The sequence below is a fragment of the Athene cunicularia genome (assembly GCF_003259725.1).
Source record: "Athene cunicularia isolate RWA chromosome Z unlocalized genomic scaffold, athCun1 chrZ_part1, whole genome shotgun sequence".
In the NCBI taxonomy this organism is placed as follows: Eukaryota; Metazoa; Chordata; class Aves; order Strigiformes; family Strigidae; genus Athene; species Athene cunicularia.
The window spans coordinates 32,906,066-32,923,181 of NW_020799142.1; the positions used below are offsets into that span (position 1 = coordinate 32,906,066).

General features: G+C 44.5%; 2 protein-coding genes across 8 annotated transcripts in view; one reads left to right on the forward strand and one right to left on the reverse strand.

Moving 5' to 3' along the window:
• The window catches only part of KATNAL2 (katanin catalytic subunit A1 like 2), a 33,481-nt gene extending 31,083 nt beyond the window's left edge, over positions 1–2,398 (forward strand). For all 5 annotated transcript variants that reach the window (XM_026865400.1, XM_026865403.1, XM_026865401.1 and 2 more), the window contains one exon: positions 76–2,398. In XM_026865400.1, the coding sequence (XP_026721201.1) occupies positions 76–215 (140 nt within the window). In that variant the 3' untranslated portion in view covers positions 216–2,398. The remainder of the gene's footprint in view (positions 1–75) is intronic.
• Positions 1,451–17,110, reverse strand: HDHD2 (haloacid dehalogenase like hydrolase domain containing 2). 3 transcript variants are annotated; one of them, XM_026865408.1, is made up of 7 exons: positions 17,074–17,110; positions 14,193–14,294; positions 11,484–11,692; positions 8,956–9,040; positions 4,191–4,407; positions 3,757–3,820; positions 1,451–2,806 (listed from the first exon to the last, which is right to left on the reverse strand). In XM_026865408.1, the coding sequence occupies exons 2-7, from the start codon at positions 14,291–14,293 to the stop codon at positions 2,703–2,705; spliced, it is 780 nt and encodes a 259-aa protein (XP_026721209.1). In that variant the 5' UTR covers position 14,294; positions 17,074–17,110; the 3' UTR covers positions 1,451–2,702. The 3 variants fall into 3 exon arrangements, with proteins under 3 accessions (XP_026721209.1, XP_026721207.1, XP_026721210.1); XM_026865406.1 differs by having other exon boundaries at positions 14,193–14,298; XM_026865409.1 differs by lacking the exon at positions 17,074–17,110 and adding an exon at positions 16,887–16,992.
• Positions 17,111–17,116: the final 6 nt, after the last annotated feature.

Sequence of the window (17,116 nt, forward strand, 5' to 3'; positions counted from 1 at the left end):
GTTGCATTTGGCAGAGACATAAAAGAATGGTTTTTGGTAATAATAACAGTATTTAATCAATTCTCTTCTCTTTAGGCAACAGTAATTTAGCCACAATCCGATTAGACACAATCACAACAGCAGATTTCCTGGATGTGATCACCCACACCAAGCCATCAGCAAAGAATCTAAGCCAGAAGTACACAGCTTGGCAGAGAGAATTTGAGTCAGTTTGAAAAGAAAAAAACCCAAAGACTGAAAACTTCCAAGACTTTTGCTATCCACAGTGGCATCACCATGCCTCCAAAGGATTGAATGGTGATGGGAAGAAAGTGCTGTTGTTTCCAGGGAAGAGAATGTAGTAAGAAATGTCAGGGGGAAATCTTCAATTCCAAAATTTAATTAGGGGGTGGTGGTGGTGGTGTTCTTTATTTTTTTTAATTAGCCTTTTTAAGTGACCATTCAAAAAACATTCTTCATGGAAATAATGTAATGGCAGTTGCTATGTTAGGAAGACTCCAGCCTTAACTTTATGTATAAAGACTTAGAGATTGCTTGCTTGTTATTTACAACAGTTGTTTACAGGTTTGGAGTAGAACTGGAGCAGAAAGCTTGTTCAGAACAGATATTAGCGTTCCCTTTTTGAGAGTAGAGCATCACAACCAGCATAGCTTTACCAGCAGAGACCTGCACCCTTTTCAATAAAATGTAAGTCACTGCTTTCAGTGAAATTCAGGTAAATTTTGTTGTTTGTCATTATTTTCAGTTAAGCTCAAAGCTTTGACGTGCCAAATGTATGACTTTCCAAGGTGAAAAAGGCAAGGAATGACAGGGACTTGCAGACAGTGTAGAAAATCAGTGGATTTAGGCTAATCTAACTAGAAACTGGATTGGTCGTTCCCCACTGGTTTGCAGCCAGCCATAAAACACACAGAGCGAGCCTTTGCAGTGCAGGGTAAATACCAGCCAGGCTGGAGACTCTTCTGCTTAAAAGCCTGGGTAAGCAGTCAGGACTGCCACTGTCCTGCAATCTTTAAATCTGAAACTCTTAATTAGTCATTTTTTCAGGCTCTCAGGTCTCTTTCCTGCCCCACTCTTACCCTCCCTCTTGCTTGGCAAGACACTTCTCTTCACAGCTCTGCCGGGGTTTTCCTCGCAGGGGCTTGTGTGCAGCTGCTGTTTCAAGTGCCACGTCTCGCATCAATGCCCCGTGGCAGACAGTCTCTGTGCCAGCGTCACTCGGGTTGTCAGAAGTTTTGATGGGTGACCTCTTCACAGGGTTCTGCTTACAGATCTCCCACCTCCTGAACCTGACTCTTGACTACAGGCCAACGGCCTCCCTGACGTACTCCAAGCAGAAACCAACACACATTCAGAACCGTTGCCATGAGCACTTAGATGTGTGAATTTATTCAAAACTGCAGGTTACAACCGATGAGGGCACACAAATGGGATTTTATTCCGGGGGGGGGTGTTTACTGTTTCTTCTGCTGAGTCTACTCCATTCTGTCTCAGACAGAGATCAGATCTGATCCGATCAGAGTGCAGATCAACACTCTTTGATGTAAGGAGAGCTTCCCATTCTTCATCACAATGATTTTTCTTAACAAGAACAAGCATGGCTCATTAACACAAAACTGTATTTTCAATAAGGTTAATCCTCCAGTAATGTATAATTACAATCTAATAATTTAACACTCAGGAGCACTGTAAAACAACTGTAAAGGACTTTGATTATTACGGTTTACAAATGGACCAGAAAAGCTATTTACCATCATTACAAAGTTGGTTCATATCGGTGGATTCAGCACATAGGAAAAACATTGCAAACTATGGAATTAAATTTCATTTTACAGCTCTGCTAACCAACTGTGTAAAAACTGGAATCTGTCCCCATGGCTTGTGAAGGATTTTTCCCATAACATTAAAAAGAAACAAAAAGCTCCAACAATAGTGAAATTTTGCAACTACAGCATTAATAGGACCCTGCTGAAGTCTAATTTCAAAAATTCACAGTCTCTACGGCATTTAATACCAGAGTTTTGTTTCTGTACCATTCTTTTTAATAACAGCATCTAATTAAAACATCTGTAAAATGGTGACAGTTTTAATTTTATGTAAAATCTGAAAAACAAAACCCAGGATCTGTTCTAATGAGAGGAAAGATATCAACAGTAGTTAATATTAAACAATGGTGATATTTTAATTTAAAAGTCACTGCTAAACGTACATAATCTCTACCTTTAAATTAGAGGAGAGCTGAGACCTACTCTGTGAAATCACTACAGGCTGACTAAGACTCTGTTAGTCTTTGAGGTTTATTTACTTGAGTATTTCCAGTAGGTTTTGTCAGTTTAGCTTATTCAGCAGAAGAAAATGACACTTTCCAGACAGGGCCTTTCATCACTTCTGGAAAACTGAAAATAAACAGAACTCTGCCCTGTTCCTGGCATCTTTCAGGAAAGGGGCTGTGCTGGTTGTAGCCTTCCTGTCTCACCTGCTGGGTACCCACGGTCCCTCATCGCATCCTTGTGAAATTACTACAGGAAAGGGGTTTTGCCACGACTGCGCCGGGGCCCTGCCACATCTCGAGTGGAAGGGGCTCACGGCTTGGCTTCTGATGCCACGCATGCACTGACTGGTCCTGTGACCTTAATTTTGAAAGCAAGAGTAAAGGAAATGATATGACACAGATGGTTTCTTTGAAGTAACCACTCCCTTTCTCATAGCAGATGCTCTAGGATGTGTTCCACTGCCTCTGGGAAATTCTCACAGGTTAAGTAAGGAGCCGGATTGATTCTGTCTTCATCTGCTGGTCGATATTTACCTGTAACAGATTAACAGAAAGATTCATTTACCAAGCTCTTCTGAGTATCCTTTTTTTCCCTAAAAATTACAGCCTCCTCATATCACTAACAACCAGAACCCATCTGAGATTCTCCTGCAACAACCATCCCACAAGCCTTCCCTGAGCAAACACTGAGCCTCACTGCAGTTCCTCCAGGGATGACTCTGGTTCAAAATTAGCGTCACTCCACCGTGCTGGCACTACGTGATTCAGATCTTCGTGTTGCAGGGTCTTGAAATAATCACACTATCACCTTCCATTCTGTTTTTTATGAGAAAAGGTAGGATTGCTTGCTTTCATTTTCAGCATAATGGGTTGTGTGGCACAAGCAGCTGCCACCTCAGAAGGACATTACCCAGTCCACGGTATCATCAATAACATCGGTAATACCTGTCAGTCCCTTAAGGTTCCACTTTTGTCTGAAGCAAAATTACTTTTATAATTACAAGTGTAATTACCAGGGAACATCACCAGAGTTCCTGGATGATCAGAGGTTACATTGCTATGCCAATACCAGTCAATCTGAGATGTCATAGTAACAGTTCTATTCTTTGATTAGTGCTCAGGATTTTAAGAGTGATTAGAGCAAAAAATTCGCACCTACAAGATCAGCCGCCCCCATCTATTACTTTACATCATCCTCCTGCGTTTGGGGTCTCTGCTCTAGCCCTGTTGTTGAAACATCAAATATGATGGCCTATCCTGAATTAATCACAATCCACTGGGTGACAGGCTGCCACCCTGCAGCCGAGGAAATGCATCTACTGACTTCACCCCAAAATGCACGTACTGATGGACTTGGGGTCTCCTGGCATCCCCTCGGTGTACAAAGGCCGGAGTTGGGGGGCTTCTACAAGGCACCAGGGCTTGGAGCAAGATCACTGAATGCCCCATTGCCTCCTGCAGCGACCACTCCATCCAGCACTTACCCGTGCGTACCAAAATCCCACGCATGCCCGCGTTCTGGGCGCCACCGACATCATCCCTGCAGTCCTGGGACAGAACAGATCAGATGGTTAGCGGTCACAGATGCTGTTTCTTAAGATTTTCTCTGCCTTGCACCTCACTAACCAGTCACTTAAAAGCTGCATGGAGTCAAATCATTTAGCTGCCTGTTAGAAACACTGTCACAGGAATGGTTTACTACCTGCTTTTTTGCCTGATCAAACTAGCAACTGAAGTAAGAGAACTAACCCCACAGACTACATGTTAAATCCTGGAAGTTTTGACAGCTCAATTTTCACCCCTTGTTTAATCCCAGCACTTTTTGGAAGATCAGCTCATGGCATCTGGGAGGCACTACACAGTGGAGATAAGCACTGTGTTAAGAGGCGGGTGATAAAAGTATTTGGGCCCCACGTACATCACCGATCATGATGGCCTCCTCTGGAGCACAGTCAGTCCCTCGCAAAGCTTCCAGGAAGAAGGTTTTTTCTGGTTTCCCCACCACTGTCGCTTTGGTGTCTGTCGCATATTCCAGCCCAGTTACAAAAGGCCCAGGTCCCAGAGCCAAGCCATCCTTTTTCTTGAAATACCTGGCTTTATGTATAGCTATAAGAGGAGCACCATCCAAAATCAACCTAAAGAATGAGTGGAGAAGAAAATACAAAAGTCATATTAAAGAAATATTTACAGCTGAAGGCCTCAACTGGCCTTTACCAACTTTTAATTTAAGTTGACAACAAAACTCCCACTGACTTCCATGAAGCCCCAAATTACAATACAAGCTAGCATTCATTTTCAGAGTTAAAGTTCCCTCTTTTCCTCATAAACAGCTAGTAAATCCCCAAAATAAAGAATTCATTATCTTGAGGATTTTAACACACAACTATTTTTAAATCCTGTCTATCTTTCTCATGGAATTAGGTCCATTCCTCTAAGCAGCCTCACTTTTCACTAAGGCAAACACCGTATCATTAGAAGCCATCTGATTTCTCCAAGTAAGTATTTTAAAATACATTAACTACAGGTAGTGGTTAGAGGTAGCAATTTAATGGCCACAGCCTTAATCTCCTTGCCTGGGCTGAGAACACAGCAGTGCTTTCAGGATGCTGCAGCCCAGCAGCTCTTGGGGGTCCTGGTATCACCTCTAACAGCCGAACAGCTATGTGTTTCCAGGTGAATCCCAACTAGAAGGTGAATCACTTTATCTTAACTTTCTATTTTAACGTTGGAGGAATTACAATATCAAGTTACACAAAAAGGCATGAAGGTATTAGGGGGATTCATGTCCCACCAAATTCCCGAGTCAACAGTGCTATTACTATGTCTTTTAGAAACAAAACTGGATTTAGGCTCCTTCCTATTGGGAACCAAAAATTCCAGGTGGAAGATAGTTCAAAGCAACAAGTTGGTGGATTCCAAATACTTGTGAGTACAATAAAAGCATCACTGAATAAGGGTCATAATGCACAATATGGCAGTGCTGCAGGAGGGTCTTGGCTGGGCACAGCACCTGGGAGCCTCATGAAGAGAGTGCAACACTGGTCTGAGACTGGGAACTGCTGCCTGCCCAACAGCTGACATCCTCCCACCTTCCATGGACTCACTTCTGCCCCGCCAAGAGAGTGTGTGTCCTCCTCGGGGTTCCACAGACACCACTGCTGCCTGCCGGCTGACCTACCTGTAAAAACCTGCACAGGACATGGGATCATCTGGAGCAGGTGGAAAAATGTAATGGAAGAAGTAATTAAGAAACTGCTGTTGCCCCACCAATCTCAATCAGCACCTCCTGAGCCTCGCTGCCCTGTCAGTTCATGTCTACTTGAGGGCTCCTGTCTCATAAAACCCTTGTGGGAGGTAGCGTGTCTTGGTAGCACACACAGTGCAGGAACAGTGGACCTGGGACAGCAAAGTAATAAATGGAAGGTTAAGAGACCTTGCTTTCACAGAATCCAGACCTAATCTTTGATTCTTCCATTGCTGCTGCTGTGCTAGAGGAATCCTCTGGGTACTGCCAAGCACAGCAATGTTTCCGCAGTCCTCCTGTGCCCCAGCCTCAGCTCCAGTGGCACAAAGCCCTCCAGAGAGCATCTGTAAAAGTTGAGGTAACTACCACCAAACGCTTCCCATTCGATTTTACAGCACCTTCTTTGGGTACTGAAGAAGCTCCAGTCTTCATCACAACAGGGAGGAATGTAACTAGCAAAGCCGGACGAAAAAGAGGGGAAATGCTGGCCGTTACCTTGAGGGCAGAAAGAAGGATTTACAAAATGCCTGATTTACAAAAAAGCACCTTTAAGAAGACAAACAACATCTTGCTTTGCCCCTTCACTGCCTTTCTGGAGCTCTGCTGTGACTCTGCTCAAAGAGGCTGGCTTAGGTGAGCTGTGTGCTCCTTGGAGGACATCTGCTCCTTCCCACATGCTTGCAGAGCAGCCTGGGTACTCTGAGCAGTACATAAATTATAATATTTCATTTCACTTAATTATCACAAAACAATTCTATTGAATCAATGAGTTCCAAAGCAAGCTCAACAAGAAGGGAGCTAGCATGTGAGTCTGTGAGCAGCCAGATACGTTCACGATGGAAGGATGCCTCTAGGATACAGAAAAATTTAATTTGACAGCAGCACCACAACCACTTACATTCAGCAGTTTGTGGGAAAGATCTCACCTGAGAGAATTCTTTTAAATGTGGCATCAAAATCCCACGTATACAAAAAGAGAAATTTAGTCTCAGTCATTTCAATTGGTGCCTAGAGAATGGCCTTACTCTGTGTATCTCGTTTTGGGACTCATATTGGGTTAGATTTACCTAACCCAATGTTGGATATCAACTGAGTAGTTGCCTACCAGGTAATTAGTCAGCCTGGGCTCTTCAGAGTCAGTGGAGAGGAAAAAGCACTTCTAGGGCACAGTTCAACTGTCCTATTTTAAGCACGACTAGGGGAAAAATGAATGATGCCTTACAAGCACCTCCTCTCTCCCTCAGGAGCCCAGGTCACCAGCTCAGATGCAGGTATCAGCACTGTAGGTATCTGCATTTAATCAGATTCACCTTAAAGTTTTGCTATGGGCAATACAAATCCCAAGTGACTTAATTATCTGATCAGTAAAGGACAAGCAATACAGACATGGCATAAGGCTCAAGAAGAAGAGAGTGTGGCCAGTAGTTAGTATTTCCATTAGACCAGACAAAACTGACACCAGAAAACCAGTTTACCCTCAGTAGAGGACTGGGGGAAAAACCCTGAACAAGTCAGTAGAGATCAGAGAGCGCCCATCTCAGGGCCTCTGCCCAGCCTGAAACACAGGACCAGGAAAACACCAGGCAAATTCAGAACAGATTCACAGAGGATGAAATCTTCCTCCAGGCAGACAAGCCAGCCAGGCGGCTGGGAATGCGAGGCGAGCTGAAGGATGCAGCCACAACACCCTGACAGCTCAGGACACAGACTCCCAGGCAGCTGCACTCCACACTACCCTCTCAGGCAGCAAGGCCACACCGCTCCCACAGCCGGGACACCGACTGGATTTGGCCTTCAGCACCTGCCTTCCATCACCAGAGCTGTTGTCCAAATCCAGCCTGGGACAACCTCTCCCACCTCCACAGAGCCAGTTCTGCAGGCCTGCCTGCCTGTGCTGCCCTGGGGAAGCCCAGGGCCCACAGCAACCTGAATGTCATGACTGGTTTAAAGTGTCTGGCTTCAAGTGTCCCGGCCCCCAACCTGAGACAGCTAATGACTATTATTCAATGGCTATGATATTCATGGCAGAAATAGCAATAAATAAAATGATGTAAGCACTGGAATACATGACGGGTTAAGTTCATGCAGTTGTGAAATTACAGCCCACTCCTGAGCATGCTGTAAAACTCCAAAATCAATGCCACTGGCAACACGCACTAATGAGGCAGACAGAGAATCAGTCTGGGTCAATACATGTTCTTATGACATAGAACTGGCAAGCAGATAAGGACAGCATCAGCTTCCTACTCCAAGGAGCCTCCATAAGACACTGATGAGCAGCAATCGATAATCCCTCTTTGGATTTAGTGGTTATAAAGACAAATTAAGGTGCTTGAGATCAGTTTTTTTCAAATTCCAAGGTGAAAAATTGTATGGTAGCCATCATCCCACCAGTGAAGAGTGGAGAGGACTCATCACATATATTGTAGACACTACAGGGAGTTATCCAGGGTGTTACCAGATGTCCTCTTTAGCTCTGAGATAGCATTGGTTACCAGCTGCTCACAGGGGTTAGCTAGGATGGGATGGGGAGGTGGGTGCTGCTCCTCTGTTACCAGGCCAGGCTGATCAGCTTGGCCTAAATGGCTGCCAGAGCCCAGAGAGCTCCCAGCGAAACGAAATGGGGGCATGGCAGCTCTGTTGGGGCACAGGGTAAGGGGCCTGCTCAGACAACCCTTCTCTGTGAATTTCACAACAGACAAAAGACACATCACCAGGCTAAACTCAGCAGCAGGATCACGTTTGTGTCTTAGAAACAAAAGGGTTTTGCCAAGTTAAAAATCAAGAGTGCTGTGCTGAACTCGAACTAGAGAGAAGGACTCATGGCTGTGCACCTCTACATACACTGTGGCATCCTCTGTCAAGTACAGTCACAGTTACATTTTATCTGATTTACCCCTTAATCAACACACAAAACAAAGAGCTTCAGAAATAAGACAGACCAGATCAGATCCACAGATCATCTAGCCCAGCACATTGTCCTGGCCACTCCTGAACACAAGATGTTTCAGAAGATATTGCTCAATAGCCTGCATTAGGCAGATAAGGAAAAATCTGCCCTAAATACTGGATTTCCTTCCCTGTAATAATCTGGCTCCAAAGGCTGAGATTTGAAGATAGAAGCCATCTCCTGGTGCTTCCCAATATCCCTGGTTTTGTGTATTTTCTCTTGAAGCATTGCCAACTTTTTCACCTCAATGACAACCATGACTGTAGTTCTACAGTTTATTTACAGACTGAAAGCTACGAAAACATGGGCTGGTTAAGGCCCACCGAGGTTAGCGGTGCTCTCTCAGAGCCAGAGGAAGACACCACAGCCATGCTACATAACACTGATATTGCTACCACCCCCTCCTTCCCATGCGAGAGGGATTTCCTCACTCATGTAGAGGTACAAGACAGCCACTACCCAAGAAGCCGTGAGGAGGGGCCAACTCACCGAAATGCTCTGTTCATCCTCTCGTAGTGAAAGTGCTCGGGAGCCAGTCCTACCACCACTGCGTTGGGGTCAGCCGTGGCTATCCCTGGAAAATCAAAACAGAGCCAACAGAACTTTATTCATACTGAGCAGTACACAGTCAACAAGTGCAATTAATCCCTTTACAGCAAGAATGAGCATTTTCTGACACAGACACAGCACACAGACTACTTTTATGTCTCTTAGAAGTGAGGAAAGCATCTGCAGAAAAGGTGTTGATCTATCCAGACTCTGCAGTCCTTCACAAAGAACACGACTCTGCAGCTGGACACAGTGATTGTTGAACAGCGATTCTCTCACTGCCTCCAATGAAAGTCAGCAAACCACTTTTTTAACTGAATTACTTTTTTTATCTGAGAACTGCTTTCTACATATATTCATCCGCTTTATAAAGACAGTAAAGCAGGAGGATTAGTGAATTCCAACAGGTTTTTTTATCCGCTCTAGTCAGAGAAAACTCCACTTAGGGTATAAAGCCTGACTGTTGTTCTACTTATCAGTCTGGTTATGATGGCAGACAGTATTGCACATGACCTAGAAGTTGTTAGATTAATTTTGGCTCTTCTGCAAGGTCTTTTTTAAAATCTCTTTTTAAATGTGCATTAGTCCCCTCCAGAACAGCTTGCACCTCCTTTGTCCTGCACTGCTCCAGAGGAGCACGACTGTTTTTACGTGGCAGTGCCACCTCTGAACTGAATCAGCAATGGAAGCAGGAGTACCAGAGAGTTTTATTTATGACAATTAAATAATCAGCTGCATCCTGCACTTGCTGGGGTTTTCGTTCCCCTTCACAAAGCACACCCTCTACACCTTTACTGGGACAACTAGAGCTCCCACGTCTCCAGAGTGTCATTGCAGCTGACATCCCCTGCTCCATGTTCTTCAGTTAGGCCAGACAGCAAAACATACACTCAGTGATGCCACATGGATTTGTGACACCACCCAAGAGCATCTGGGTCCTTTAACCAGGAATGGATTACATTCATCCATCTGTGACCAACTTTACAGTGAGATCAGCCAAGAATAGTTCAATAGCAGCCATTAAGAGGAATATAAAGCATTCTCCACTGTACTTAAATGTTTCAAGAGCAGCACTGAGAGAATGTGAGCCAAACCACTTGTAGCAAAAAGAAACAAAATAACCCATTCCAGACCCAGGCAATATAGATAATGTCGCCCATGTATTCCGCTCATACCTCTGTCTTTGACATCTTTTACAAAATTAGCATCAGCTACTGTAAAACTGGTGGAAAGATCCCAAACACATGGAGATTAAACTGATTTAAATACCTTCAGTACAACAGTTGTTCTCTCTGCTGTTTCTGACTCAAGAAAGCTTTCCCAGACAACACAAAGAGAGAATATTGCTGGGGGCATATTTTTCTGGATAGGATGTTAGGTAGAGCAGATTATCAGGTTTCGTTGCCCTCAGAGCCCACAGAGGCTTTTCTCCTGAACACTTACCTTTCTGAAGATTACTGACGAGACTATGGCACTAAAATTTAACAGGGAATGTCTAGCTCCTAGCAAGATTAGAACTTACTTAAAGTATGCAGCTGTAAGGATTTCAGTTCACAAGGCTGGGGGCAGGGAGCAGTGGTTATGTCATCCACGTTTTTGCTGCCTTGACTTTAAATGAAAGACTGAATATACAAAATACAGTTTTCAACTCTGAGTAAAAACATTAAAAACTTAAAAAATGCAGGTATCTTCACTACTCTTGAAACAATAATGAGGTTAAGTCGAGGTCTAACAGTCCTAGCTCCGGGTACCCACTAGGCATGTCTGCGTTAGAATATATCATATTCTACTCCCCTTCTTGCTGGTAGAGGGAAATGTGAAACAAAAATGTGAAAGCAAAGCAAGTTTTAAGCAGGTCTTTAGAGATGATAATCTAGAGAAGTGAGGGTGATGAATCTTCTGTCACCAGTTAAGGTATCAAAGTATATGGAGTGAGACCTAGATGATCAATACAAGACAAGTAACAATAACTACCTGGAGATTTTACATTTTCTAATTATCTATTAAGACAGAAATAGCCTCCTGTGTGTGCATGTACACCCTTGCTTTTCAGCTCGTTGCTAGCAAAAACTGCAATAGCTGAGTGAAACCTGATTTCCAACAAACTGACACACCCTTGCAATAAAACAAATCAGCACTGGTAGGTGCAGTAACTCTCCAGTGATCTAGTGATACTTTTTTTTTTTTTTAACACCAAAAATTAATAAAAAGTATCAAGTTTTACCCAAATTCCTGACTATTTGAAGGCTTTGGATGCCACTTCTACTACTCCTCAAGAAGGTACAACTTCAAACTGTTCAATGTTAATTTAAAAAAGAAGAAAGGATGTTTATGACTCTGGGGAGTTCCACACCTCAGGCTTCACCAGGACTAGTGGTATACGTATGACTGTCATTCTATAAACAGAGGGAACCATGTTTCCTTAGTTGCTCAGAAACTTCCCCCTTGTTGTTTTCTGACCACCTCACCTGCGAAATCAGGCAGGGCCTTATCATCCACCAGGAGGAGAGGCCGCACCTGCTTTTGCTCCAGAAGATTTCTGGCTGCTGTCAGAGATGTGAAGATCTCATTTTCTGCAATGTCAAATCCTAGTTTCGTCAGCCTCTCCAGCAGGTCTCTCTTGCACTCCTTTGTCGTGTTTGTCACAAATCGGATGGTAACTGAAGCGCTGCGCAGCCTGATGGAGGAAGAGCAAAGGCAAATCAGTCACAGCATCCCTCTATTAACATCTCTTTGGGACTGAAAAAGGACCATTTGTCTGAAGGCTGCAGATGAATAGACTATACATCCCAGGATACTGGTGCCACAGAAAAACCAGGAGGTTGTTAACTTCCATAGACTGAGGGTAACGTGAAACAGACAGCAAGAATTACACTACCAGAACAAGACCAAGTCTCCACTCCTTTGCTTCTAACAGGAAAAGTCAGGAGGAAAATGGTGATTCCAAACTCCATCTTCATTGTAGTAACAAACATATTTACAATCAACAACAGTAAGTTTGAAAAGCTGTTTAATTCAAACTAGATAATAAATAAGCCAGCCCTGCATTCTGGATCAACAGCATCCTGAACCAAAATAAACAAACAAAAGAACCTTGTTGCTGAATTAATATATTGAACTCACACACTGAGTGAATTTCACCGCAGCTGTGGCTCATTCAAAGATGCAGGATACTCTAGGAACCTGTGTTACCTGTGTGGCCATTTTATGTCAGCTTTTGCAGCCATTTCTCCCTTTGCTGAGGAACACCAATATCCCACAAAACCACATTATTGCCCTACACTGACAGTACATGCTACCAAACAATCAAATAATTTTAAGTGACAATTTCAACGGCATTCCCTTTAATTATTCCCCCACCATCACTTTCTCTGTTTGTTGCTATAGAAACAAACACTGGCATCACGATTACATGGAGAACATCAGAATAAAGTTGGTCAGTGCTGGAGACTTGCTTACACCTGCCACTTCTTCCTCTTTTCTGGTCTGCTGCCCAGAAAGATACACTTACCCTTCACAAGTACAAACTGGTAAAAAAGTCGCCTGGTTGCTAGGAAATAAAATAAATTTAATTTTTATTTTATTATCAGCCTGAATACTGGGAGGTAACCCTACAAATGGAACCTATCCATTTGTTCCCTCAGCAAACTGCATGTCAGTCATTTCAGCTTCTCTTTAAGAAGGCCAATGACATGGGTTAGCAGAAAAAAGCATGAGAAAATATTTTTTCCGAACCTCTAAGCAAAAAGACGTGGTTGTTCTTTGCAGTGAAATGATGACACCCACTCTCCATAGCGGTAACAGCAGGTTGAAGCTGACAAACAGCACCAGACTCCCTCTGCACCTCATCCCTTTGCTAACTCCCTCCCTTGCCACAGCCAGCACAGGGCCTGCACGAGCTCAGCTCAGCTCAGCAGGAATCAAGAAAAAGCAGAAGACAAAGGAGAATCAGTGACTTTATAATGTCTTCTGATTCTACAGAAGCTATTTCTTCTGTCCATTCTACTGCCTGGAGCTTTGCAGGTGAGCAGCAAACAGGACACTGGCACAAGTTCTCCCTGAAGCAGGGAGAAGAAGTTTCTACTTTTACACCTTTACAAGATAATTATTTCCACATAATTATTTGCAAGAAGAAATGCAGAGTTTCCTAATTCCTCTGTGAACTTTTCCTCTGAACAAGAGTCTAGCTTTATAAAAATCTAAGTGGCCAACAGAACCCAGTAAAAACACCACATCCTGAATTCAACCCTGTCCCTCTCCCCTTATTTATTCTTACTGCCCCAGCATCTTAAGGCGTCCTCCCTCACCATGATAGCTTACATTACGTTCTGCTTTTCCTCATCCATTGCAAGATGTCTTCTCCTGGAAAACAATGTCCTAACACAGTACAAAGATCCCTGGTGTGGCGTATCCTGGTCTGCCACTGACTCAGCCAGATTAAGTATTTTACTATGCCTCAGGTTCTTTAGGCACCCTTTCATCAGAAGAGAAAGAGGTACTTAACTGTCCTGCTTACTGACGTGTGGATATTCCTACAAAAGATGGGCTGTATTATCAAATGTTTCACAAACAGAAAAATGACTGAGGTTGTTTACCTTGCAGAGAAACTTTACAATAATAAAGCAAAGCCTTGGCTGCAAGACTGAATGAGACAAGAACTCTGCAAAGGTTGTCTTGCTCACTAGGACAAGCTATTCTCTCTGTTACTCCACTTCAGCTCAGCACAGACCTACAGGCTCAGATGTACAATCAGGTTCCTATAGTTAAACAAAGCACTGAGGAGCAGCTCTGCTGAAGTGACTTCGGTGTATGTGAGGTAATTCAGGTTAACTTAACTACTTTCTACTTTGGTTAAAACTGCAGTCCCATATGAATTAGTGTAAACACCCTGAACATTGTCTTTTTCTATCAAGAAAAGACTTTGAAAAGACCTAGAGAGCAACTTAGGAAAGTGGCAGGAGCTCAGGTGATATGCAGCAACTTTTCAATATCTAAACCCTTTGCTGATTTCTCTTGGTATTAACGTAGGTGTAAAAACAATCACAATTTGGCCACGTATTTGCTTATCCACAACAGCACAAAAAGGCAGAAGTTTTGGGCCCGTTTACTTAAAGAAGCTTCTTTGTGCAAGCAGTGCTGACATAACCTATCAGAGGAAATCGAAAAAGGTAGCTTGCCTTTTAAGAGCTTCCTGCGCGCCTGGCACAGCTGAGTCTTCAATGTGAAGTGTGCCGTTGAGATCCACCAAGACAGCTTTCAGTGCACGCCGAGCTGCCATCCTTCCTTCCCCAGGGAAAAGGCAAATAAATGAAACAACAAAAAACTGGTTAGCAGACAATGGATAATAAAAATAAGGAACTCAGTTAAGCGCCTCATTTGTGCCAAGCCCGGTATTACTCAGAACATTACTCGCAGTATTAAATGGGCCCCTTTAGACAGAGAAATAAAAGGCAGTGTTTAAAAAAAATACATAATTGATGGGGTGGTATTTTCCCAAAGACGCTATATATGGAAATCAGGTGCTATTTGTTTTTTAAGTGCCTTTATTTGTGCGCGTCAAAAAATTCTCTAAACAACTAGGACTGTTGGGAAGAGGATCATTAGGTCTGGTATTGCTGGTTCAAGGCCTCAGCAAGCACATTTCGTCAAGTCCCATCGATACCAATGGCGCTGTTCAAGTAAATATAACACTACTACGTGAATATACAGTGCTCTGACTATAAAGCTCAAAATGCTCTGCAAAAGTGGATATTGTTAATTTCATTTTTGTAAGCCAGATCTAGGGCAGTCCAGCCCACAATACAGCTCAGGTGCCCTAACTCTTAGGCTATTCGGTGGTTGGCTACTTGTGTGACTTTGCAGACTGTTAGCCTGGAAGTTCTCGGGGCTCAAGGATATTCAGCACCCCAAAGGGTTACTCCCTCCTCTGGCAAAGGGGAGAGTCAAGCAGACTTTCTACAGCAAGCGTCTGTGTCACACAAACAAGTACATGAGACTCAGCCTGAAACAGAAGTCAGCAGTCAAAGAATAAAAGCATTGGGGAAGAAAACAGTGGGGTCTTGTGCAAGTCATGTGGCTAAAAAGCTGTCTTCAGAAACTAACACTTCTCCTTGTGCGCACTGTAAGTGCTGTATTTTGCTCCACAAGAAAGTTTGCTGCACTATTTCTTAGCAAATGTCCAATACAGAAGCTTTTCTCCTAGTGGTCAGACAGTAATGAGTATCTGATCTATTACCACTAGCAAGTCATCGCCATCTTATGCTGAGTTGTTCCGGTTACAGACAGAACATGCAACATGTATGTACTTCAGAAAAAAAACACCACAGAGCAGTCAACACCACGATTAGAATCTGCCTTAATAAATTTAATTTTCTATTGGAACAGTTTTATATTTGCAGACAGTTTTATCAATGATCAAGATCATGTCTCAAGCACAACACACATGCAGAAAACTTTGCGATTTCACTTGCATCATTCCTACAGGTTCCCTGCAATAAGAAAAAAAAACCCAACTTATTTTATGGTATGTCTATTGCTACACAGGCCAAGGTTAAATGTCTATGATACAAAGCTGATAACAGAACTCCTAAGAGACCTTCATCAACTGTATGGGAAAAGAGGGCACCAGGGTTCTAAGACATCTCCTCTGAGTAAAATACTTCGTGCAGACAAAGTGCCTGAACAGAACAGCATTTGCATGACTCCACATTACCTCCATGACAACAAAAACCCCTTTCTCCAGAAACTTCAGTGCTGGCTGAGGGAATTTTAAGTGCTGAGAGAGATTAAAAGGAGGACTGAAGAAGGTACTATTATATAAATTCTCTAGCCAGACACATGACTGCAGAGAAACTGCACCTTGCCTGCATGGATAGCACTGTTAAGGACAGAGAAAGTATATCCTAGTTTAGCAGAAATGTGGTGGGGTTTTTTTTATTCTTCTTTTACCCTAGATCTCCACTGGTTCTCCAATTCACAGTGTCCTACTCACAGTGTATTTATTCGGGTGATATGGAAGTTATTTGCAGAGCTGTTTTTCAGCATAGCCTAATTTGAAGTATAAAGCTCATAGCTTAGGAATAAAGTCCTAAAAAGCTTCAGTACCTGTTTTCATAATCACAGTCCAACACAACGGGGGAGCCTCATCTTCGTGCTGGCATTACAACTACAGAAACGGGATGAAGCCATATAGTAATTCTGGCTGGTCAGGACATGAGGGACCATCCAGTTCAACTCCTAACTGGTCTTTGTTGGTCTAAGGAGCCTACATGCCCTATAGGGACACAATGAGATGCTCACAACCTACGGGGAAAGAGGCCTTGTCCCCTTGCGAGACTTGTAATGGCACAGCTGTGCTTGGGCCTCGGAGGGGCTGCTCGCCACGAGAGGTGCCCTGCACTGCCCACACAGGGCTGGCCTCCCCGGGCCTCCTGCGCCCCCAACCCCACCAGCCCACTCCACAGGACCTGTGCTGGGGGGGGACGGCACAAGCCAGGCAGAAAAGCAGGAGCCCCTGAAGCCACAGATGAGCCCCAGGACAAGGCAGCTGAGCGGCCCAGGCCCAGGTCCGGCTGCACTGAGGGCAGTGGGGCTGTAGGCTCCAGGGCTGCTCATCCAGCCCCACAGAGAGCTCACACGGCCTCCTCTTCCCGCTCAGCCCCACAGAGAGCCCACACGGCCTCCTCTGTGGACCTGCCGTTGCTCCCTGAGGAGCCGGGGGCAGCCCGTGCCTCCCTGCTCACCGGAGAGCCCCGGGGCCGGTCCCCTGCCTCACAACGCCTTCCAAGACAGACGCCTTTCCCTGCCCTCTCCTACTGGAGAAGACATGAGGCTACAACTACCCTCTCCACCCCCAGCCAAGGAGATGGTGCTTCCTCTTTCCGCCAGTTTACAACGGGCAGGTGAGCTGGCCCACTCTCTGGCGGGGGAAGTCTCCGGGCTCGGCGGGCTCCCCCTTCCCGTGACGCGGATGGTTGGTTCCGCCCGTTCGCGCCCGAAGAAGGAGGGCGAGCCCACTCGAACCAGAGGGGAGGGCAGCGCCGCCGCGCCGGGACTAACCTGGCTTCGGCCGCCCCGCCGCCGCCCCGCAGCCTGCCCGCCG

What these genes read in the sequence shown, in the direction of transcription:
- HDHD2 (XM_026865408.1), bottom strand. Translation starts at nt 14,293, where the DNA reads ATGGCAGCTCGGCGTGCACTGAAAGCTGTCTTGGTGGATCTCAACGGC. An exon ending in GCGCAGGAAGCTCTTAAAAG is followed by an intron (nt 11,693 to 14,192) that starts GCAAGCTACCTT and finishes TTCCTCCATCAG; the next exon opens with GCTGCGCAGCGCTTCAGTTA. An exon ending in AGGATGAACAGAGCATTTCG is followed by an intron (nt 4,408 to 8,955) that starts GTGAGTTGGCCC and finishes CTCATTCTTTAG; the next exon opens with GTTGATTTTGGATGGTGCTC.